Source organism: Carassius gibelio, chromosome B24 (assembly GCF_023724105.1).
Source record: "Carassius gibelio isolate Cgi1373 ecotype wild population from Czech Republic chromosome B24, carGib1.2-hapl.c, whole genome shotgun sequence".
NCBI lineage: Eukaryota > Metazoa > Chordata > Actinopteri > Cypriniformes > Cyprinidae > Carassius > Carassius gibelio.
The window spans coordinates 1,477,499-1,504,130 of record NC_068419.1 but is presented as its reverse complement, the minus strand read 5'-3'; the positions used below and the strand labels follow the sequence as shown (position 1 = coordinate 1,504,130).

The 26,632-nt window shown below is 31.0% G+C and overlaps 1 protein-coding gene across 2 annotated transcripts in view; it reads left to right on the top strand.

Annotated features, from left to right (window-relative positions):
- Positions 1–26,022, top strand: part of scn5lab (sodium channel, voltage gated, type V-like, alpha b) — a 131,912-nt gene extending 105,890 nt beyond the window's left edge. For both annotated transcript variants that reach the window (XM_052596544.1, XM_052596543.1), the window contains 9 exons: positions 5,534–5,688; positions 9,845–10,018; positions 13,403–13,525; positions 17,382–17,654; positions 19,428–19,481; positions 19,574–19,715; positions 19,792–19,892; positions 20,365–20,635; positions 23,675–26,022. In XM_052596544.1, the coding sequence (XP_052452504.1) occupies positions 5,534–5,688; positions 9,845–10,018; positions 13,403–13,525; positions 17,382–17,654; positions 19,428–19,481; positions 19,574–19,715; positions 19,792–19,892; positions 20,365–20,635; positions 23,675–24,906 (2,525 nt within the window). In that variant the 3' untranslated portion in view covers positions 24,907–26,022. The remainder of the gene's footprint in view (positions 1–5,533; positions 5,689–9,844; positions 10,019–13,402; positions 13,526–17,381; positions 17,655–19,427; positions 19,482–19,573; positions 19,716–19,791; positions 19,893–20,364; positions 20,636–23,674) is intronic.
- The last annotated feature ends 610 nt before the right edge of the window (positions 26,023–26,632 follow it).

The window sequence follows — 26,632 nt, the reverse complement described above, 5'->3', positions numbered from 1 at the left end:
TCAGCAATGACACTTAATTATATATATATAATATTTTTTAAACATAGATACTTTATAAATTGCTAAATTAAAACATTTAATTACAAATTAATCTTAATTTTTATGTTTACATGCTCTGCTTGTTTACATTATTTTCATTATAAATTGGTGTATTATCCTCCCCAATTCACTTTACATTATTGCAATTATATAATATGACAAATATAATATGATATTATAATAAAGTAATATAATATTTACACATTTTAATTTAATGCTGAATATAAAACTTTTCTTGCATGTCCAGATGTCCTTTTTCCAGATATGTTTTTGAAAAGTTGTAATGTAATAATTAATTTCAGCTGTGGTAGATTTCGGTTAGTTCATGGATTAAAAAAAAAAAATCCTTATTTAGGAAATGCATGTAAAATGTGAGACTCCTGTTTACACTCGTTTCGAAGTGCAGGTGATTTGATATAAAAAAAAAAAAATTAACCAGTGAACTGACATTTAAAAGGGCAATGGGGCATTAAACAGAATATCATGTGTCAGCAAAGATTTGACCAGACCTGTCAGAGACGAAATGGTCCTGTGTTAATTTAATGATGACTGACTCTCCATATTCAATGCGTTGACCCTCCGGTCCAATCAGATGCATCCCAACATGCTAAAACCCCTGATCTGAATGCAGGAGCTGGTGAGACGTCTGCTGTGATGTAAGGAAAACGCATTCTTAGGTATTTAATATAAATTTACACTAAATGAAGAAAGCTATAGCCGGGGCTTAAGCTTTAAAGTTTGGTTTTACTCAATGAAGTCAATGAAATAGTACGTAAAATTTATGCATTTGCACCTTGCTAAAATGTTTTAGCACATTTTTAAGATATTTTGTTCCTAACATGTTTCTAGCATGTTTAAACGCATTGCTAGCATCCTTTAGCACATTGCTAACCAGTTTATATCTTGTATTAGCATGTTTTAGCATAATTTTGCACATTGCTTGCATATTTCAACAGGTTTTTAGCACGCTGCATAAATTTACCATGTTGCTAGCATGATTTAACATGTTGGGAGCATGTTTCTAGTATGATTTAGCACATTATTATCCTATTTTAACGTGTTACTAGCATGTTTTGGCATTCTGCGGAAACTTTGCATGTTGCTAGCATGTCTCTAACATGATTTTGGACATTGTTAACATATTTTATCATGTTACTAGTATATTTTAGCATGCCCAAAAATGTACCATCTTGCTAGCATGATTTAACACCTTGGTAGCACCTTTTCTAGCATGATTTTGAACATTGTTAGCCTATTTTAGCACGTTACTAACATGTTTTAGCATGGTGCAAAAATGTTACATATTCCTAACATGATTTAACAGGTTGGTAGCATGTTTCTAGCATGATTTTGCACATTGTTAGCTTATTTAACATGTTTTAGCATGCTGCAAAAATGTTACATGTTGCTAACATGATTTAACATGTTGGTAGCATGTTTCAGAATGCTGTTAGAATGTATCATGTTGCCAGCAGGATTTAGCACATTGCTAGCATTTTTAGCATTCTATTAGAATTTAAAAATGCAAACATGTTTTGTAGTATATTTTAACTATTTAAACTTCAACCATAGGCTATATACATACAAAATTGCGAATGATTAAAATACATGCAAAATTTACCTAGGTTGGTCAAAAACATTAAGCTGTATTTAATATTACATTTGAACTAGATCAATAAAGTTTGATGACAGGTGTTAACAGATTTCTATGTTTTAACACATTTTGAGTTATATTGCTAACATGTTTCTAGCTTTATTTAATATATTGCTAGCATCGTTTAGCACATTGCCAAGTTTTTAGCATGTTTCTAACACATTGCTTGCATATTTTTAGCATAATTAATCTTTTAGCATGCTGTTAGAAAGAATTAGCATGTTGCTAGCATGATTATAGCATATTTTAATTATAAAACGCTCACCATATTTCAAAATGGTTAATTATTAAAAAATATACATTTATAAAATGCACTTAAGTGGTCAAAAACTTTAAGCTGTATCTAACTTTAATTTACTGATAGCATCCTGGAGATTTTAGCAATTTTTACTACATGCTGTTAGCACATTTCATGCATATTTTAAGCATAATTTATTAGTATCTTTAAGCATGCTGCTGGCATCTTTTTAGAAAGATTATATTTGTATTTAATATAAATTTGAACTATAATATATTTTCATGGAAACTGAAAATAGCATATAATTACAGTAGACATTCAGTTCGAATTTAAATATATTCTTATTTCCATATTAATTACTCTTTTCAAAAATATGCTAAAGTGTTCTCCATTTTCAAAAGGATGTCTTTGTGTTCTGCGTAATTGCTCTGTTAAGTAAGAGTTTGTTCTGAGAAACGACCAACATCTGTCATACAGTGTGTGTGTGTGTGTGTGATGGAAATGTTACACAACCGTCTCAGTGTGCCTCAGATCTGCACTTTATAAGCTGTCGACTTCATCGGCCTACGGCAGAAAACGTTCAGATCTCTGCACTGGGTCTGTTTGAAGGAGTTAATGATTTATGGCAAATGAGCTGCCATGTATTTCCTCTGATAATTCTTGATCGCACATTTCAGCAGCGCTTGAGACGAGATCGGGTTTCTCACCTATAAATCGAATAATAGCACACTTTCACATGACTGAATTGAATCAGTTAACAGCTCTCTGTTGGAGAAGTCAAAAGGGCAGACTCACACATAGAGGAGACAGAGGCTTTCAGATGCTTTTTTGCCTAAAAACTTTGCATTAACAAGTGCATTGCTTAAAGCACTTACTACTTAAAGGAGAAATCAATGCATGATGTATTAATGATGAAATGTATCATGCATTTCAGAGTATAAGTTGTGTTGCATGTTTATAACGATATATATCATGCAATTAATCTCAAACACACAAAAAACATTTTGGATTTGTGCTGGATGAGCAAAGTGTCAGCCCAAGTTTATTTGTAATGCATACATAATGGAACACACATAATGCATTTTTAACATTCCCCATTAAATAAATAATAATAATAAATCTAATGTTGTTTATAATGAATGCCCTTATAATATATGTTTGGTTTATACTTATATTTTACATTCCTCTTCTGTTCTGAATACTGCTAAATTTAATGGATTTGTAATAAAGTGAGAGGAAACTAAATTACTATATTAAAAAAAGTAATATTTATTAACATTTTATTTTATTTACCAGTATTTTAGTGTTTATTTTTTTGTGATAATACAATTCCAACGTTTCTGTTTTATTTTATTTTTTTTAATGCAATTATTTGTTTCTCTCAACAACTCATTTCCCAGAAAATAGGGAAATTCTTTAAGGTTGGAAAACTTAAATGTTACGATTTGGAATTTCAACAGCATCCTTTGAAATAAAGATAGTGTACAATTATTCATGTAAAAACAAACCTTACATAAGAGATGAACATTGAAAACAAACAACATCCTTAAAGTAATACTCAACCAAAATAAATGTAAAAATTTAAAATTACTGATAATAATAATACAAATACAAATAATTATATTAAAAACAGGAAATTAAAAACAATACTCAACTGAACAGTGCTATTCAATGGTAAGAGCAGAGTGTATAGAAATAAAGGACAAATTAATTATCACAATTTGCAAGAAAATAAAAAATAAAAAAGATCTTTTCATATAATATTTTAACCTAATTCTTTCCAAATTTAATTTACTAATCAATTGGGTACTCCACATTTTTAGTGCAATATGTAATACTTAAATCAGTAACCTTTACTATAAGCATTATCCCATTTAATCCCACTGGTTACAATAGTCACCTTAAAGAAGGTTTTCATTTATTAAGCTCTAAAAATGTTACTGACTGCATTTTATGTAAATATGTGCAGTGTCACATGTTTAGTGGAAATTGTCACATGGCTAAAGCAGTTTACTTCCTGTTTGCACCATGAGATGAAGGCTTAACAATGTATGTCAACATAAAGATATGACACATTACCTTTAATTAAGGTGTCTAGTATTAAAATATGAATTCACAATTATTCCGTTTTATGTTAGTAATGCAGACTCGGGAAACACAACTGTCTGGAGTCTGGGTTTCATGGGATGTTCTGTTACAAATCAAATTTATGAAGAGGCGAATAAAGCAATGAAGTCACCAATAACTCCAGACTCTGAGCTCTTTTGATTTTGCTTTGATGGCTGTTAATTGCTTGATGAATGGTGATGCCCGGGTGCTAAAATGTCTGATGCTGCCAATGGAGAGCAGGAGCATCGGTACAAATTGAGTTGAGAGAACCCTGTTACCATAACCCTGTTATTAAGTTTACAGGCAATAAGTTAATTTAGAGGAGCTCAGATACCAGTAATGGAGACTCTTTGACGACCATGCAAGGCTCAAATGGGATTTCATGGCAAGGACTCATTGTTACAGACAGCGGGCTTTCAGAGCACCAATGATACCGGCTTGGATTATGTCACATAAAAGCTTGAACGCAAAAACCAACAGATTAGCAAGACTAGGACATTTTACAGCAGCCGGACTCCATTTATGAGCCCAACTCTGATGATATCATTTATTTCTACTGATGTGTTTGTATTACACGCTGTTGAGCAGTTCAGCTATTGATCTCCACATCCTTGCTGGAGCTGCGTTTGTGATCTTTTGAAGTGTTTGGAAGCTCTTTGAAGTCTTTTGAAGTTTTTTCATTTGTTTTGAACAAAGAGGTTTGTGGAAAAGTCAGCAAAACTAGTGACCTCGTCTCAATTATAGTCTGAATTAATTCTGTACAACACGTGAATAATCTGTTATGAAAAGTTATATAGTTTGGTACGTGTATTCTTTTATATTATTGTTATTTTTTCAAAGAAGTTTTGTTTTAAAATGCTACAGTGTAAAAGTTTTGTTTTGTAAATCATGCCAATTTTCTGTAACTCATCAAAAAAAAAAGTTGCACAATTTAAAAAAATTTTAATTGACGTTGGTTTCATGTAATTGAAATATAAAATTTATTTGTACAAAATTATGTTTTTTTTTAACAACTGAATTTGTTTAATATTTAATATGTAGTGTGGTGTAGTCAGCCAGAAGCATTTTATTTTCATTTGATAAACAAAAACAAAAAAACCATACAGCTACCATGGATCTTTGTAGATATTCCCACAAAATTATATATAAAAAAACATATTTATACATCATTATTAGTTTGAAAACTTGAATATTTTAAACAAATTGACTTTATTTAAATATATTATTTAATATATAAATGTATTATTTATTTTAAACTTTTTTAGAATTCTATTTAGTTATATTACTTATTTAAAATTATATTAGGTTTACTAAAATGTCAGTCAGAACTTTTATTGAATATGGTATGAAAGTTTTTTTTTAAACTACAAGGAACTAAAATAAATATAGATAATACATTTTAAAATATGTTTTCATCATCTTGGAGCTTTCAATCATTTCAGTTTCATTGACCCATTTATTAATCGTTAAACTTTAATGGTTTTGTTTTCCAGTTTGTGTACGTCGTTTTCAGTGCTGTGACATCAGCACATCCGAGGGTTTGGGTCGAGCCTGGTGGCGTCTGAGGAAGACTTGTTATCAGATAGTGGAGCACAGCTGGTTTGAGAGCTTCATCATCTTCATGATCCTCCTCAGCAGTGGAGCGCTGGTGAGATTTAATCGGTCATTTTTAGTTTGCACTGAATGTTGAAAACTTTGTTTCCCATGCAGTCAAAGTAGTGGGATTTGTTTCTTAAACCAATACACTATAGGTAAAATTGTAAACTTATAGATATCAAACACTTTCCCAGTTGATTAATCACAGTATATAAAGACATTTGTTTTGTATTTAACATGTTTTGAAATGTTATGTTTACTCGAATGAGGTATTATCTAATTAAAATGCACTAATTTGTTAACATTCCAGAGAATAAATATGAACACTGGATAAAGCCAGATTCAAAATTTTTGTTTGATTTTATTGACTTATTAGAGTTTAATGTTTTTACTGTGGGGATTTTGGATATCTACTTTTATCACTCTATAAATAACAAAATAATGTCAAAAGACAGAAAAAAACACATTTTAGCCATGCTTTTTGGAATAAAGTGTTGTATAAAATGAATTGAATGAAATATCAACAAACACCACAGTACAAACCTTCAGAATATATAGAGAAATAAAACTCTAAGTTTTGGTGTATGTAAGTGCTGCTGAAGTGGAGGAAAAACTTTTTAAACATATGAATTGTAATTGAAATCTATAGACGCAAATATATAAAGTGCAATAAAATAAACATTCAAAGGTTTGAATTCTTAATAAAAAAGTAAAATGTAAAGAAATAGATAGTTCAAGAATGAAAATGCATCATTTACACATCCTAATGATGGTCCAAAACTGAATTATTATAGTTCACTGAAACGAAAACCATAAAAAAGGAAAGAAAGAAAGAAAAAATAACTGAAATAAAATACAATAAAAAAATCTTATTTTATTTCAACTAGTTCAATTTAATTTCATGAATTAAATAACTCAAATAAAAAAACTAGGTAAAACTACGTTAAAAAAATAGTAGAAATGTCCAAAACAACTGCATTACTAAAACTTTAACTAGAATCAAAATGAAAACAGTAAATAGGAAAAATTTCTGAATATTAATAAAAACTATAATAATATCTCACATTTACAGAAATAACTATGTATTTCGGATGTTTTCTTTCACCTAGTCTGAAAGAAGATATTTTTGGAAACAGAATTGCAAACTTGAGCAGTGCATGACGAAGCAATGTTTTTGCCTGTAGTGTCTCAGTAAAGTCGTCTTACTTGTGCGTTAGCTTGCTTCACTAACCTTATGACAGCTTTGACTTCAAACCAAGCACAGAAGCTGTCTCCCTTGGTGTGAGTTTGGCAGGAAGTGGCAGCTCACTTCCTGTTAGCTGGCCTGTGGCTGCCGATGGCCTGCTGACTGGTCAACTCATCCGACTGCATCTCCGTGAGAGAGCTGTCAGACGCCAGCAAATGTGCAGATGTCAGATGACACTAATCTACATCAACACGTGCCACGAGCTGTTAGCCGTGTTGTGAAATACTCACAGTCTTACTCATCCTTTCAAACAGCCGCTGTTAGTACTAAATTAACAACATTATTCATTTCTTACCAGAGATTTGTGTGCTTTTTAGGGTTCGTCAAATTGTTATTGCTGAAAAATGTAATATTTAGTAACAATTTATAAAAAGTAACTTTCATAATTTTGAATGTATCATTGAAATTTTGGTAACACTTTAGAATAGGTAACACTTGTTAACTATTAACTACAACATTTCTCTCAATAAATTCTTAATTTGCTGCTTATTAATAGTTAGTAAGGTAGTCGTTAGGTATTGGGTAGGATTAGGGATGTAGAGTAAGGTCAAGTAAAATAAGGCATTAATATGTTCTTAATTAGCGCTAATACATGGCTAATATTCTAGTAATATGCATTCTAATATTTGTTACCTATTCTAAAGTGTTAACGATTTTTTTTATTGAATTGGATAATAGTGTGCATTCAAGTACCTCCATATTGATTTTTTGGGTCATGATTATTATTTTATTTTTTTATAAATTCATACTTTTATGCACCAAGTGTGCATTCGATTATTCAAAAGTGGCTGTAAAGACATCTACAGTATAATGTTACCAAAGATTTATATTTCAAATAAATGCTTTTTCCCTTGAACTTTCCGTTAATCTTTAAAGCCTGAGAAATAAAATGCATCACCGTTTCCACAAAAATATTGGGCAGTAAAGCATAATATTAGAATATTTTCTAAAAATTATGTGACACTGAAGAGACTTCTGAATATTAGTGTGCATATGTTTAAACTAAATTCATATGAACTACTAATGTTAAGCATTTATGTTATTTTAAAACTCAACCTGAAAGACTTTTTACTGAAGTCTGAGAGAATTTTTTACAGCTTGACCTTTTTTATATTAGGTATTGATTAGAATAGTGAAGAGTGTCTCTATGATAAAATATTACAAAGACAACTATTTGTTTGCTTTCATAATAACATGCACCATTGAATCATGCACAATAAGACGAGGAACATGTCTTTGTGTCGACTCTAAGCATTACCAGTTCTGTTTTTGTGAGAGTAAGCATGACACAGAAAACTGTAAATGCCAGAGCGAAAAATATATTCCCGCTCCATAGCATTATATAAGACTGTGCATTTCCTTAAAGATCAGAACCCTGCGTGTGTGACACACAGAGAGGGGCTAATGTCAGAGCTCTGTCTTACGGCCGGGTGCCAGGTGTGCGCAGACCGGATGGTATTTTAGTGGCATTTACCAGCAGCTTCAGCAGGCAGCTGTTCTCTCAGACGTGCACTTGAATGATTCACATGAAAACAGAAAGTAAGCAGAAAATGCGAAACAGCACAGTCTGCAAAAAGCATCGGCGAGTTCGGAGGACGCAGATGTTTGGCTGGACATCGGTGCATGTATGTTCAGTAGAGTAGAACCACTCCGACGAACAATCTGGACTTAATAATGAGGAAATAGATCATCCAATCAATAACTTATCCTAATGGTGGTCGAAACCAGGGTCATTATAGATTACTACTAAAACCATTTAGAAAAAAAACTATTTGTTGTTGTTTGAGCTCCAGATTCAGTCCAGTGATATAGTGCTGTTCTAAAATAAAAACTGAGGAAATTGAAGTTATGTTATTTCAGCAGCATAGGCGACATTTCTCATTTCCATTTAGTTTAGTTAAATAAAATAACTCAAATGGAAATCAAAATGAATAAAAAACTCTTTATAGACATATTAAAAGGACTAGTAAAAATGACAAAACAAACAAACAAAAAACTCTTTGCTAAATCTAGTTAAAATGAAAATGGAAATTATAAAAATAAATAAATAAATTAATTAATTAATAAATAAAACTTTAATAATATTTCAATTATATTCATATATATTCAGTTAAACTGTACCAAAATAACCCCATGGTTATTAAAGTTAACTGAAATTATATATATATATATGTATGTATATATCGTACAAATAGCAAAAATCAACATTACTAAACCTTTAACTACAATTCAAATGAAAGCAGAAGATATAAAAATAAAAAACAAATTCAAAATATGAATAAAAACTGTAATAGTATCTCAGTTATATTGTACGAAAATAACAGTGAGCCAAACAAGGGTTATTATAATTTACAAAAATTTTAACTGTAAAACAACAAATTCATTTCTTAATATGTTTATTGTAATAAAATAAAATAATTATTTAATTTATTAATTAGTTTCATCTACTTTTCATATGCAACATTTCTCATTTTAAAGTAGTTTAACTAGACGTACAAAAATAAAAAAAAATAAGCAAAAAACTGCATAGAAAAAAAACAAACAAAAAAACTATTAAAATTACAAATGTTGACTAGCTGAAATAAAATAAGTTTTAAGTTTTTTATTATTATTATGTTGTTTTGCCAATTAATGTGTGTGGTAGTTAAATCTTTTTTAAGTTTAAGTTAAGTTTACCCTGATAATAGTATCTCAGTGATACTAAAACATTAATGATCCAAACCCAAATGACTTACTTTCTTTATAAAATAGCACATAATAATGTCATTAATATAAACATCACTCAAATAAAACATTCATACTGCTTTTTCGTCATATTTCTATAGATTGTCCCAGTCTTCATCCACCTTCACAGTCAAATGTGTTAATAACGTGAATAAGACACAGAAGTGCTGTAGGTCTTCAGAAGTCTTCTGTAAGTGTGGTTTAACACACTGCTTCTTCTATATCTCTCTGTTGAAAGGCATTTGAAGACATTTACATTGAGCAAAGGAAAGTGGTCAAAGTGGTGCTTGAATACGCAGACAAGATCTTCACCTACATCTTCATCTTGGAAATGGGTCTGAAGTGGATCGCCTACGGTTTCAGGAAGTACTTCACCAACTACTGGTGCTGGCTGGACTTCCTCATTGTGGATGTAAGTGCATCAATTTACTTCCCCAGCGTTTGATTGCAAAGTGCAGCGAATGAAAAACGGCAGAAGTGCTTCATTATAAAACATTTACAATTTCAGGAAGATTGAATGAGCTCGGGTTTAAAGAGATCAACTTTTGTATTGTATAATAATCAAACCAGCTTTCCAGCACTTCATCAGTGACATTAAAAGATGATGATTTATAATTATTTTAATGTTGTTTGAGCTCCAGATTCAGGCCAGTGATACAGTGCTGTTTGTTTTGGCTTTATATTTCAGTATTTGTACACTTGTGCACATATTTGGGTTGTTTCTGGAAACTTACACTGAAAAATAATGCGGTAGGAGTTCCTCTAAAAATGTTCACGGATTTCATAATCACAAAGAAACGGCAATAAACATTGAATTTAACATGAAAACAAACTGAAATAGTTATTTCTTGTAAAACACAATTCTCCAGAAAACGTATATAAGTTCATATAATATTAATTTTTGACATTTGGCATACATTATATTGGTACTTTTAATGCTTTTTCCATCTAAAGCTGGTTTGTCATTTCTGACAGAATTTTTGTTTTGTTTTGGTTCTGGTTAAAAACAAACAAACAAAAAAACACACACATGGACATAGTTTAAAAAGTCCTAAAGAAATGAAATAAATAAACACAAAATACATACATACATAAAAACTGAGATATCAATTTTGTTTAGATTTTTTCCCGCCACAGTTTTAGACTAAAACATATTAATTATTTTGTCTGTGTGTATTTTTTGCAATAATGAACCTAAACGTCTGTACACTTTTGAAAAGCTCAAAAGCATTCAAGATTTACAATAGTTTGAAGAAATAGATCATAACTATTCCATTAATATAATTTAGTACTATAAATCCCATAAGACACCAGAGGGTTAAATGGGCATAAATGCATTTCTATTGACATTTATTTCTACAAAAATAAAGCCAAATCAAACTCGACTGCATCGCTGTACAGACTCTACATGTGTACATGAAATGATTTGTATTTGTGCGGCTCCATTCAGAGAATTGAGAATAAAAGAGAGAGTAAGGAGAGCTGTGAATTTCAGATCTGCGGTAAATTGTAAAGTTGTGATGTGAAAGGTTAAGTTTGTGTAATTATTTTTGATGTTGAAATCTGTTTGCTGATGCAAGTGTTGCGGAAATGACACTCCTCACCTCCACTGTATTTGAGTCTCTTCAGATTAAATGTTTCACATTAAGTTTGTTGATACTTGATGAGATGATGTAGAAAATATTCCTAAAATTCCTTTTTTTAAGTACGGAAGGGTGTTTAATTCCTGTAGCTCAAAAAACAGCAGGGTCATTGGTTCGATTTCTAGGAAATGCGTGAAAAATAATGTATGCCTTTAAAAATGCAATGGATGGAAGTTGCTTGGATATAAGTGTCTGTCACTTAATTTAAATCTCGGAAAGTTTCCTTCATTAATGAGGACAAAAGAAATAGCATTCAAACCATGTCATTTGATTTATATAAATTAAACTAGGATTCATCTTTAATTAACTAATAACATAATAAACACCGAATATTTGATATTGTATATTTTAAGTTATAGTAAAAGATTCTCAGAAGATTTTGTTATATTGGAATAATATGAAAATGATAAAACTTTAATATTTAGAATAAATTACATCTGTTACATTATTTACGTTTTTCTTTGACATCGAAATTTTTTTGTTTTTCAAACTGGATCATGAACACAATTTCAATTTGATTAATATGAATTATATTACATTTTTACATAGTCATTTAGATCAAGTTCTTTCATAGCTGTAAATGGCACAAGAAAAATTATTTTTACATTTCATTTGTCGTGAAGTCATATTTATTAAATTTTTTTATGAAAAGTGAAAGATTTTATGAAATATTAATATTCAGAAAAGTACTTTTAAAGCTGCTTATTGCACATAAGTTGAATTTATTTTATTTTTTTAATTATTAATACAGACAGGAACATGGACAAAACAATCCCATGTGATTAATATGATTAATATGAATATTTAAGAATTTTCAGATATTTTATTTTTTATATTTTTATATTTATATTTTTTAAATTTAATATTTCTATAATATTAAATTATATTTAATATAGTATTGTGTTTTTTATCATATTTATTTATGATTTATTATATCAAGTACTTTAAAAAATTGTTTTATGAATATGAAATGCATTTACGTAAGCATTGAAATAAGCTTGACTGCATGAGTACTGTTATGAGATTTTAATATTTATAATACATAAAATCAAGTACTTTTAAAGCTATTAAATGCACATGAAACTCTTTTATTTATTTATTTATTTACTTACTTTTTTACATTTCAAAATAATATGAGGATTAGGGCCAAGCAATAATAAAAATAAAATAAAATAAAAAAAGAGAATTAGCTTGTTAAATTTAGAGAAAAAACTAATAAAATGTTAAAAAAAAAATTCAAAATACAATTTTGAAAATAAACTTGTTAAAAAACCAAAAAAAGTCTTTAAATTTAAAGAACAACACTAGATATTTTTTCTCGCAAATTAACCTAAAGTTACTAAATTAAGAGAAAAAAAATTATTCAATTTCAAGAAAAAAAGTCTAAATAAAATGTTGACAATAAACTCGTTAAATTATAAAAACAGTCTGAGAACAACACTCAAAAAAACTTTTTCCTCAACAATTTATACGTTTTTTTCTCAAAATCTAACGATTTTTTTCTCAAAATGTAACGATTTTTTTCTCAAAATGTAACGACTTTAATGTCAAGATGGTTTCATTTTTTTTTTTATTATTGCTTGGCCTTAATCCTCTTCCATAATGGACTGATTGGAACATGAAAACAAAAATCCCAGTTGAACAGTATGAATGCTATGAACTCAACGCGAAACTCATGGAAACTAAACGAGCTATAATTCGCTTCATGCAGGTGTCAGTGATTGGTCTGGTGGCACGTGTGATCAGTTATGATCAGATTGGCTCCATGCGGGTTCTGCGGACGCTCCGGGCGCTCCGGCCTCTCCGCGCTGTGTCTCGCTTTGCCGGGATGAGGGTAAGAGCCGCTCGGACTCGGGCCCGCCACCGAAGACAAAATCTGAGTAGACTCAATAGACAGCTGCCTTCTAAACCCCCTTCAGTTCTTCACAGGTCACAGAAGAGCGATGAAACAACTACCAGTGGCACTTAAAACCACGTTTTTCCTTATCAGGTCTCCAGAACCGGGTTTCCTTGATGATTAAGTCCTGTTTTTCCTCCTAGCGCTGCAGACTGATGCACCGTTTCCTTCCGCAGGACTGTAACGGGTGTGATGTTACTGCTGTCCTAATGCTACGTTTCTATCTTCCCTTTCTCCTCGGCTCTCTGTCACTCAGGTGTCTCTCGTAAGCCTGGTAGCAAACATGCTGGGCTACTCGGACTTTGGTGCCATCAAATCTCTCAGAACTCTTAGAGCCCTCAGACCGCTGAGAGCGCTGTCCCGGTTTGAAGGCATGAGGGTAAGATACACTCGTCTATCTGACATTCACAGCCCATTTCGCTCATTTCTTTTGCACAGAAACAGGAAGTCTCTGAACTTTTTAAGGGAGTTGCCTGAGGAGAGAAAACCATCACGCATCTTCTAAAGTCTGGTGGTTCTGTGGTCTTATACTCTTATCATTTCATAATTTTAGGTTCCCCAAAGAAACTTTCAATGAAAAGTAAAAAAAAAAAAGAAGAACATTTCCACTAAGTTCTTTTGTTGAATGGAAAGATTCTACACTCTTCAAAATAAAGGTGCTTAAAAGGTTCTTCACAGCAATGCCATAAAAGACATTTTTTAGTGGTTCCACAGAGAACCATTCAGTCAAAGGTTCTTTAAAGAACCATCTCTTTCTTAAACCTTTTTTATAATCAATATACAAATAATCTTTTGTGAAATAGATAGGTTATATTATATTATAAATACATATACATATAAGTGGTTAAGTATTTATACATTATGATATTACGTGTTATAGAGCCTTTCATTTATGCTAATATTAGCTAATTCTTACGCTAATATTAGCTAATTTTAACCCTAACCCTTTAAAAAAGCTTAATTTGACTTTAAACACTAATTTTTTTGTGTATTATTATTATTTTGTGAACTGAAATCATGTTTTTGTTTGTGTTGATTTCTTTCTCTCCATCAGTCCACTAACCCACAGCTAAACTCTTTCCCTCTGTGTTAACATTAGCATTAGCATTAGCGCTTGTTTTAATAGCTGCTTCAACTCTCTTATATTCTCACTCCTCTTCTGTTTAATCAAGTTTGATCCGTTTAATCTTCATGCAGTCTGATTCTGAGAGGTGACGTCTCATTTATCGCTGGAGGCTTTACAAGGGAAACAGGTCTTTGCAGTATTAGACAACGAAACTATGGGATTATTTGGTCATATAACCAATAAAATAGTACAAAATTAATACAGTGACATTTTGAGTGGATTTTAATAAAATAATAAGACTTATAACTAAATATAAATGTATTAAAATTAAGTTATTACATTATACAATGAAAAGTGCAGTATTTTTTCATTTGATTGATAATATTAAAATAAAAAATGTAAAATAATAAAATATATAACTAAAAATAATAATTATTATATTACAATATTAAATAATTCAGTGGCAGATTTTTTTTTTTTACAGATGGATAATATTAGAATTCATAAAATAATTAATCACGATTAATCGTTTGTCAGTACTACGGAAAACATACATTTATTATTATTTAAATATTAACATAAAACAGAGACATTTTGAATGGATGTTTCACTAAAGGATAATATTAAAAATAATAAATTAAATATAATACTATATATACAAAAAACACATTTATTACAATTTAATTATTACATAATACAGTGACATTATGAGTATATTTATTTTCCCTGATTGGTTATATTGAAATTCATAAAATCAGTATTAGAATAAAATAATTAAATATATAACTAAACATACTTTTATTATAATTAAATTGAAACGTCAACAGGATTTTCCAGTGTTATCTTCTTCTTCTTGACTTGTGTGTATGAATGTTTGATTTGCTGTCAGTATTACAGCATTAGCGTGATGTACAGTATGTGTACAGTATGTTTACAGTATGTGTACAGTATGTTTTCAGTATGTGTACTGTATGTTTACAGTATGTGTACAGTATGTTTACAGTATGTGTACAGTATGTTTTCAGTATGTGTACTGTATGTTTACAGTATGTGTACAGTATGTTTTCAGTATGTGTACTGTATGTTTACAGTATGTGTACAGTATGTTTACCGTATGTGTACTGTTTGTGTACAGTATGTTTACAGTATGTGTACAGTATGTTTACCGTATGTGTACTGTTTGTGTACAGTATGTTTACAGTATGTGTACAGTATGTTTACAGTATGTGTACTGTATGTGTACAGTATCTTTACAGTATGTGTACTGTATGTGTACAGTATGTGTACAGTTTGTTTACAGTATGTGTACAGTATGTGTACTGTATGTGTACAGTATGTTTACAGTATGTGTACAGTATGTTTACAGTATGTGTACAGTATGCTTACAGTATGTGTACAGTATGTTTACCGTATGTGTACTGTTTGTGTACAGTATGTTTACAGTATGTGTACAGTATGTTTACAGTATGTGTACTGTATGTGTACAGTATGTTTACAGTATGTGTACTGTATGTGTACAGTATGTTTACAGTATGTGTACAGTATGTTTACCGTATGTGTACTGTTTGTGTACTGTATGTGTACAGTATGTTTACCGTATGTGTACTGTTTGTGTACAGTATGTTTACAGTATGTGTACAGTATGTGTACAGTAGAGTCTGTGACTGCAGGACTTTATTAAACAGTCCAGATAAAGATGAAGCTGGGAAACACCATCAGTATTCTGGATAATCGAATGTCCGAAATGTGTTCTTCATCACTCACAAACTCAGTGTTATCTTCATCTCCTCCTCATCCTCACACACAGACACACATATCAATAATGTTATTGATACGGTGATATTTCAGTGAGTTAAGATCGAAGGTGAAATTAAAACATTAGACTAATGCATATTATTATATTTCCTCATCTGATTGATTACAGTAGGGATCGCAAACATTTTTACCGTTTTCTGAAATTGTATGTTTAGATATCAAAAAGAGCCATTATTAAATAAAATTTGCAGTAAATCACATGAGTTTTCAGAACATTAATCTGAACATTAGATAAAGCTAGAATAAAGACTGTAATAAATCTAAAGTATGCAGGTTTCTGGGTTATATTAGTGTTATTGTATTAGCATCATATATTGCTATAATTAAGATATTTGTATTTCATTTTTAATTTTAAAGTTAGACTTTTTGTAATTTTGTTGTGTTTTGCCTTTAAAAAACATGAAATATATGAATGTTTTAATAAAGATAATATAATATGCATATTAAATATACATATTAAGATTTTTTTTAATAAATATGCACTTATCTGCTATATTGATTTTTATTATAAGATTTAGAATTTGTTTTTTTGTTTCGTTTTCATTTTAAATGTTACATTTTTTTTTAAGGTTTATAAATAACCTAACCTAATTATTATTATTATTAAATAAAAATATATTATAAAATATATTTGTGAACCTGCAGCACAAAAGCAGTCTTAAGTCTCTGGGGTATATTTGTAGCAATAGCCAACAATACATTGTATGGGTCAGAATTATAAATTTTTCTTTTATGTTAAAAATCATTAGAATATTAAGTAAAGATCACGTTCCATGAAGATATTTAGTAAACTTCCTACCGTAAATATATCAAAACTTCATTTTTGATTAGTAATATGCATTGCTAAGAACTTCATTTGTAATGATTTTCTCAATATTTTGATTTTTATTGCACCCTCAGATTCCAGATTTTCAAATAGTTGTATCTCAAACTAATATTATTTATTCATCTTTCAGATGATGCATAAACCTAAAAAAAAAAACAAAAAAAAACACTTACGACTGGTTTTGTGTCCCTGGGTCACATATAAAAATATACTGAAAAGCATTCATGCATAATTCATATTAAACTGTAATTTGAACTTGTATTTATTTGTTTATTTAGCATGACACCAACAAGAATCTGTGGGTATATTTATGTCATGACAATAATGTTTTATTGTTTCTAAAACATATGTATGAACATTTTGGTGTGAACTATGACCTAGGCATGTTTCTGTTCAATTGACTGTTAAACAAACTCTTCTCTGATGCATTCGGCGGGTGATAATGTTGATGTTTTATTAATGTACAGTGCTTTAGTTTGTCTCTGGAAGCTGTGTGTGCTGTGTCTGATTGTGATCTGTGTGTGTCAGGTGGTGGTGAACGCTCTGATCGGGGCGATCCCGTCCATCATGAACGTGCTGCTGGTGTGTCTCATCTTCTGGCTGATCTTCAGCATCATGGGAGTCAATCTGTTCGCCGGGAAGTTCGGCCGCTGTGTCAACCGCACCGGCTTCATCCACAACGCCTCCTTCATCAACAACAAGAGCGAGTGTTTGGAGATGAACAGCACGCAGTATTACTGGACCAAAGTCAAGGTTAACTTCGATAACGTGGGCGCTGGGTACCTCGCGCTGCTGCAAGTGGTGAGCATCCGCTTCTGTTAGTAAACCAGCAAACCTGCCCTTATGTGCATTATGATGCTATTTTTAAACTAATTAAATATTGCTTGTTTCAGTGAGCCGTTCTGTTGATTCTAACCAGTTCCAATGAGCGCATTGTAAAAATATTCCCACATAAATCTTAGAAACTTAGGCATTAATATTTGACTTTATTTTATATTTTATTTTTAAGTTATGTTTCTATTGATTTGTTTTTATTTTTATTAGAATTTAAAGGCATTTGAAAATATTTTTTTATTGCTCCTAAAAACTGATTTATATTTTTATTTTTATGTACTGCAAACTTTATATGCAGTTCATATAAATGCATTTAAAATGTAGGTATTTTTATATAATTTTTATCTATTTATTTTAAAGTGGTTAAAGTAGTAAAAATTTGTAAATAGAGTTATTTAGGTCTAAATTTAAGAAATCTAATTTATTTAGGTATTCATATTTTATTATTTCATATTTCATCATTTATTTTTCTATGTATTAATATTATTTTTTATTGAAATTGTAATTTAGCAATTAGTAGAAATATCATTGTTACTGTACAAAAAATTACTACCGTTATTTTTATTTTTTTTAAATGATAATTAATTCATGAAAATGTATACTGGTTTATACTGAAAATTGTACATGCAATTCAAATAAATAACTATCACATTTAGACAATTATATTTAATTATTATTTTTATATTTCTATATTTACATATTGAATTATTTATCTATCTATCTATCTATCTATCTATCTATCTATTATTATTATTACTACTACTTTTAATTAATAAACAAATAGTACATTTCTATTTATTTCATTTATCTGGGAGCATTATCCCATGAAAACGAAGAGTTATTGTTGCTAAAATGCAAATTTTTCTGTTCTGTTGGAGTCGGTTCAATCAGAGACTCAGTGCAAGCTTTATTTACTGCTGTCATTACACTAAAGTTTGTGCTCAGCAAGAGCGAACGCACTTCATTCTTCAGCCAGTAAAAACCTTTATTAGCATCTACAAATAGTCATTCACAAAGACCTGTAATTAATGCGAACTAAGAGCAAAAAAAGACCAACTGTAGAGATTTCTGGCATTCATTCACTCACTCACAGTAAATCCAGATTTGCCCACTCTTCAGTACTTTAGTCAGCTTTTATTCAGATTTATTGCAAAAAATCTTATTTTAAACAAAGGTTTGCGCCTATTTTTTTTACCAGTGGAATTCAGAAATAGCAAAAAAAAATAAAATAAAAAATAATAATAATATATATATATATATATATATATATATATATATATATATATATATATATATATATATATATATATAATGTTTGCATTTTCTAAAATGTTTTTAATTCATTTTTTGCATTGAAATTCAGAAATAACTTTTTTTTAAATAGTTTGAAAACTGTAAAAAAAATGATACATCTTTTGTTTATTTATTTAAAAACATTTAATGTGATACAAATATCATTTTTTATTAATTATTATACTTTATATAACTAATAGTCTTTATAGTTTTTATTTTTATTTTAGCTGTTTTAGTAAGTAACATTTTTTTTTTTTTTTCAGTTTTAGTTATTTTATTAAGTTTTAAGTTTTTACAGATTAAGTTTAGCCATTTTTATTAAGTTTGTTTTTGCTCTTTTTTTGCATTTTCAGTTAATTTTTTTATATTTATTCTTCCTCCCAGTTTTCAGTTAATGTCTGTTTTGTTTTCAAACACATATATTTAATATTTGTTTTCCTTCTCAAGGCCACGTTCAAGGGCTGGATGGAGATCATGTACGCCGCGGTCGACTCACGATCCGTGAGTAAAACAGTTTTAAGATCATAAATCAGATTTAAACCCTTACGAACGTCTGGTTTTCTCATCTGAGCGTCTATAATCTACTGAAACAGGTGGAAGAGCAGCCTATTAAAGAGAACAGCCTGTACATGTACCTGTACTTCGTCATCTTCATCATCTTCGGCTCCTTCTTCACGCTCAATCTCTTCATCGGTGTCATCATTGACAATTTCAACCAACAGAAGCGAAAGATAAGTATTAAAGCATGAGCATAAAGCGTGTGAATGTGATGGTGACGGTAATAATAACAGAAGAGTTTCTCTGTACTTAGGAGGACAGGATATCTTCATGACAGAAGAACAGAAGAAATATTATAATGCCATGAAGAAACTGGGATCCAAGAAACCTCAGAAACCCATCCCAAGACCTGCTGTAAATATCCAATAGGTTATTGATCAAAATGAGCTAGTCATGTGACCCTAAAGCACAAAACCAGTCATAAGCGACCATTTTTTTTAAAAATTGAGAGTTATGCATCGTCTGAAAGATGAATAAATCATCTTCGCATTGATGTGTGGTTCAAAATTAGATGCAACTTTTTTAAAATCTGGAATCTGAGGGTGCATAAACATCAATATAAAGAGAAAATCATCTTTAAAGTTGTTCAAATTAATTCTTAGCAATGCATATTACTAATCAAACGTTACGTTTTGATATATTTACAGTAGGGAATTCACAAAATATCTTGATCTTTACTTAATATCCTAATGATTTTTGGCATACAAGAAGAATTTATAATTGTAAACTCAACTCAAGATTGCTCTTGTGCTGCAGTGTCACAGATCAAAGATGCGAATGGTTTTTAACTCTTTGTATCTTCTTGGTTGGATTGTTTTCTTCTCAGAACCCGATCCAAGGATTCTTCTTCGACTTGGTGTCCAAACAAGCCTTCGACATCATGATAATGCTGCTGATCATCCTGAACATGGTGACGATGATGGTGGAGACGGACGAACAGTCTCCCAGCATCGAGATCATCCTCTACTACATCAACCTGGCCTTCATCATCATCTTCACCACCGAGTGCATCATCAAACTCATCGCCCTGCGCTGCTACTTCTTCACCATCAGCTGGAACATCTTCGACTTTGTGGTTGTCATCCTCTCCATTGTGGGTAAGGGGTTAATTCTGTATATATAGCTATATTTAGCTATTAAGAGTTAACTAAGCTATTAAACTTAGTTTAAACAATAGTTTTTACTACTTTTATTTTTATTAACTATAAATATTATTGTATATTATCATTTAAAATATAAATATACAAATATATGCATTTAAAAAAAAAAAAAAAAATATATATATATATATTCATTATTATACTTAAACAGTAATTTTAAATATAATTTTTATATTTTTATGCATTTTTTAATGCCATCCGTACTTTTTCAGTCTAATATATATTTTAATTACTAAGCTGAAATGAGTCATAAAATAATATTAAAATTTATTTTTAATGTATTAAAATGTATTTTCATTAAATAATATTAAATTTATTTTTTATTTATTTTTTATAAATATTTTTTATAGATTTTTCATGTCTGCTATACTTTTTCAATCTTGCATGTATTTTAATTGTTAGCCTGAAAAAGAGTGGTTGGCATGAAAAAAACAAACAAACATATAGTCATTAAAATATTTAAAAGAATAATATTAAATAACATTACAATTTATTTTACGTTTTTTTATTTTTAATAACTATAAATATATTTCTACATTTCTCATGTCACACATACTTCTTCAACTTAAAGTTGAAAATAATTATTTAAATTATTATTATTTTTAATTTTGTCTTATATATTTATATGAAAAGTGTTAATAATTTCGAATAACTTAAATTTAATCTCTCTTTCTCCCTCTTTATATATATATATACATATATATATATATATATATATATATATATATATATATATATGTATATATATATATATATGTATATATATACATATATATACATATGTATATATATACATATATATGTGTATATATATATATATATATATATATGTGTATATATATATATATATATATATATATATATATATATATATATATATATATATATATATATATATATATAATCTTTTGTCACTGGTCAGACATATTTAAAGGAGTAAAAATATTAATATTGTATATATGTATATATGTATCAATACTGTTTTTACTTTTTATAAATAGATTTATTTATTTTTGATAAAACATTTTACATCTCACACCCTTTTTCAACTTTGTTAAAAATTATAATTTCAATAGTAAAACAAATGTACAGTATTATAATCCTACATCATATTTTTTTCTGCATTAAGCAACCAGTTCTATTCAATCTTAGATTAAATTGTGTAATATCTCTCAAGATACAGTAAGATACAGTAGCTTTACCGTCTGGCCTTGGCATTACAGATCAAGGTCTAAAGGCATTCAATGCAATTTTGTAGCACTTCACATACTAATAAATAGGCAGCTGTTGCTTAAATGACACAACGAGGTGATTTTGAGACCAGACGCCCCTCGTGACCCTGATGAGGGAATGAGGAAGGCCAGAGGGGTTAACAGGCGAGATGGTTTAAGGTGAAGGTAGTTTGGGCAATCAGGGCTGTCAGCTCAGGTGATTGGCCAGTGATTGAGCTCTCAGTCCGAGCTAAAAGCTTGACGTGGTTTTGTGCCACGACCCCCTGCAGCCATCTCTATCTCCACAGGGTTAAAAGCTTAAAGACTCAATGCCGCAAATGTAAAAACCAGCCATTTAACTCTTAAGTAGGATCAACTGTTCAATAAATCGAGGTGATCATGGTCAGAAACAGTGTTGGGTAAGTTACTCTAAAAAGTAATTAATCATCTTCAATAGGGTCATTCGATTACTGTACAAATTACTCTTTGCAAAAAGTATTTAATTACTTAATACTATTACTTTCTATATCCTATATCAACCTTGACAAGTTAATGATACAAGGATAGACATAAAACTGTTATTTTAATACTTTCAATTGACTACATAAATTATTCTGTTTATTTAGATTAGAGTACAATTCTTACTATTAACTAACAATTCTTTTGCCCCGAAATACTCCTAATTACTGCTTATTAATACTTAGTAAAGTAGTTGTAGACAGTTAAGTTTAAGGATTGGGTAGGATTAAGGATTTAGAACAATGTTTCACAGAATAAGACATTAATATGTGCTTTTTAAGTAATAATAAACAGCCAATATCTCATTAATATTCATGCTAATAACCAACTAGTTTATAGTAAGAACTGGACCCTAAAGTGTTACAAATATTCCTACTAACTCATCAAAGTATTTAAAGTGAGAAGGCTACATAAAAAAGCATGCATTTTAAGGTTAGACTTTACATTTTGATGTTAAAACCACTATTGAAAAGATCTTCTTCAAGCGAAATTGAAAAGACAAAATTAGCTGTCTTTGGATAATTTTAAAAGACTAATGCGACTCAATGTTATGTAATTGTTTTAAGTGTTTTTAGTTTGTTTGTGTTCGGTAAATTTGTGATGAAACTGATTGCATTGGCCTGATATTTTCCCACTTTTTTCCCTATCATGCTTTAGAAATCATTGTAAGTGATATATCAATTGAAATCTTAAAATCTCAAAATTCAAAATACAAAATGTTTACGTTCATGAATTATAGAAATTTAAGTTTGGATAGTGCACTTTCACGTCTATGTACAAAAATGGAGTGGCAGTTAAGGCCTGTTCACACCAAGTGCGATAACGATAAAGATGACAATAACGATATAGTTCTAAAAATCATTCTCAATTTTAAAAAATAGCAGAATCCACACCACAAATATAACGATAAAGGTACAGAGAAACGATATCGTTGGAATCACTTTCAGAACGATTTTTTTCCAGCTGATGTACGATACAGACATTGACAGCCAATCAGAATCAATCCTGCTATAGCGAGCTGGAGAATTTAAAGCGGCAGACATGCATGTGCTTAGAATAAACAGACGATATTGTCCGCTGGTGTGGACACTAATGTCGTTATCTTTATAGTTACCTTTATAGTTATAGTTAGGAATTTATTGAGAGAAAACTCGTAGTTAATAACGAATAAGTGTTCCCTTTTCTAAAGTGTTTCCAAACATTGAACCCATCGCTAACTTTAATCGGTGTCTCTTTCTCATTCCAGGCATTGTTCTGGCGGATATCATCGAGAAGTACTTTGTCTCACCAACGCTCTTTCGCGTCATCCGCTTGGCTCGAATTGGACGAATCCTTCGACTCATCCGAGGTGCGAAGGGAATCCGGACACTACTCTTCGCTTTAATGATGTCACTTCCCGCGCTCTTCAATATCGGCCTGCTGCTGTTCCTCGTCATGTTCATTTACGCTATCTTTGGCATGGCCAACTTCGCCTACGTCAAGAAGCAAGGCGGCATCGACGACATGTTCAACTTCGAAACGTTCGGAAACAGCATGATCTGCCTCTTCCAGATCACAACATCGGCTGGATGGGACAATCTCCTCAATCCAATCCTTAACAACTCTCCGGAAGAGTGCGACCCGTATGTTCCTCACACTGGAACGAACGTTCGCGGAAACTGCGGGAATCCTTCGGTGGGCATCACGTTCTTCGTAACCTACATTATTATTTCGTTTCTCATCGTGGTCAACATGTACATCGCGATTATATTGGAGAACTTCAGCGTGGCCACCGAGGAGAGCACAGAGCCTCTGAGCGAGGACGACTTCGAGATGTTTTATGAAGTCTGGGAGAAGTTCGATCCGGAAGCGACGCAGTTTATCGAATACTCTAAACTTTCAGATTTCGCAGACTCACTCTCCGAGCCGCTGCGTATCGGCAAGCCCAACAAAATCAAACTGATTTCCATGGACCTGCCAATGGTGAGCGGTGACAAGATCCATTGTTTGGATATCCTCTTTGCGTTTACCAAACGCGTTCTTGGAGAGTCGGACGAAATGGATGCGTTAAAGCAACAAATGGAAGAGAAGTTCATGATGGCGAACCCGTCCAAGATTTCCTACGAACCGATCACGACGACGCTTCGGCGCAAGCAAGAGGAAGTTTCCGCAATCATGATTCAACGTGCATATCGGAGGCATCTACTGCGACGGCAGCTGAAACAAGCCTCGCTACTTTATCGTCAACTCCACATGCCAGACGCCATCAAAGATGGCGACAGTTCACCGGAGAGCGAAGGACTTATAGTTGCGATGATCATGGAGAACTACGGCGCCGAAGCCGAAGTTACAGACACACTGTCAGCTACTTCGTGTCCGCCATCCTACGACAGCGTCACACGAGCGACTTGTGAGCTTTTTCACTCTCTAATCCCGGATGCCGCGAACACGGACCTGAGCGAACCTTTCACAGACCGAGATCGCGAGACGTTTCTGTGATGACGGACGTCTTTTCCTTTTGTTTACCGAATGTAACATAGACACAATACCCTCTGAGGTTTTTGCAGACTGTTTTATTTCTCTTGTGGTTCACGTTTGTTTGAATATACAAGGGGAAAGTGTCGCAGACATGCTCTTTGAACATGCACACATCAACCTTCACAGTTTGAATGCATGAATGAGATTCATAGTCGCAGATATAGAGGATGTAATCATCGTATATTAGACTGAAAGCAACGTAAGTTCATTAAAGGTCTTACTTAAAATGGCGTGATTCCTTTTAAGATTTGAGATGACGTAGAAGAAACTTAGCGGTGCATCCATGTTATAAATATTCATACTTCACGCTTTGGAAAGCATGACGATTACCTCTTTCTGATTTGTGTCGCTAGCGATGAAAAGGCAGTGGTATTTGCACTTTCTGTTGTTTTTTGCCATTTCTTATGACGTTTCGCTAGGTGTTGTTATATCAAGACTAGTAAAAGACAATCAAATGGTCACTTGCTTAAAACCTGTCTTTACTAAGTTCTTGCAAACTATTGCACATGCTTCCTTTTGAACGCGCGACACATTTGTTTCTATGGTGAGGTATTTATTTTGCATGCGGAAACTGCATGGTATGGAGGGGTTAACGAAAAGACTTTCTTTTTAATTGTTTTGCACACTATACGTTCAGCAATAATTTGCTACTTTTAGGAATAACATTATCGATATTTATTGGAATTAAAAAACGTGTCAAAGTTTCTACTGTAACGGCCTTCAGCTGTAACTGTGGCTTATATTACTAGTGAAGATTATAGCACATGTGTTTTTCTATCTCAAACTGACATTGAACGCGCCACCGTTTGGGTCGGGTTGGCAGGTTTGGTGAAGGGCTGTTTTATGTAGCAATAGATCCCAAGTGTGCCTGCTAGAACTAAATCCTGTGTTTATAATTCATCTTTCTTCATGCATTTGTTTTGGGTTTTGTAAATCATCAACAGACTCCCCATAAATAGCATCAGACGTGAACCGTTCCATTGGTGTGTTTGGAGGAATTCCACAGCACATTCGCTTATGGTGGTTTCTATCAGGAAACCCCAGTAAAAAGCACTACTTATTCATCGAGACAAAAAGCTGAAATCTAAAAGAAACATTCTGCAATATGTCATACATGGCTGTATATTAGTGGTACAAACTACAAGGTAATTGTCCAATGTTTGAGTAGTTCATCTGAATCAATTTGGATGCAAGCAAACTTTCAAATTTTTCATTTTATTGCTGTCAATTAATCGTGATTAATCACATCCAAAATAAAAGTTTTTGTTTACATAATATATATGTGTACTGTGTATATTTATTATATTTGGGTGTATTTATATATAAATACACCCATATACACTAAGGTATGTATTTTGAAAATATTTACATGTATATATAATAGTGCTGCCAAACGATTAATCGCGATTAAACGTGATTAATCGCATCCAGAATAAAAGTTTTTGTTTGGATAATATATGTGTGTATATGGTGTATATTTATTTAGTATATATAAATACATTTACATACAAACACATGCATGCATATATTTAAGAAAATATGTTATGTTTATATATGAAATATACATATAAATACATATACATTTAAATATATACTGAATGTATGAGTATTTATATATACATAATAAATCTACACAGTACACACATATATTATGTAAACTAACTTTTATTTTGGATGCGATTAATCG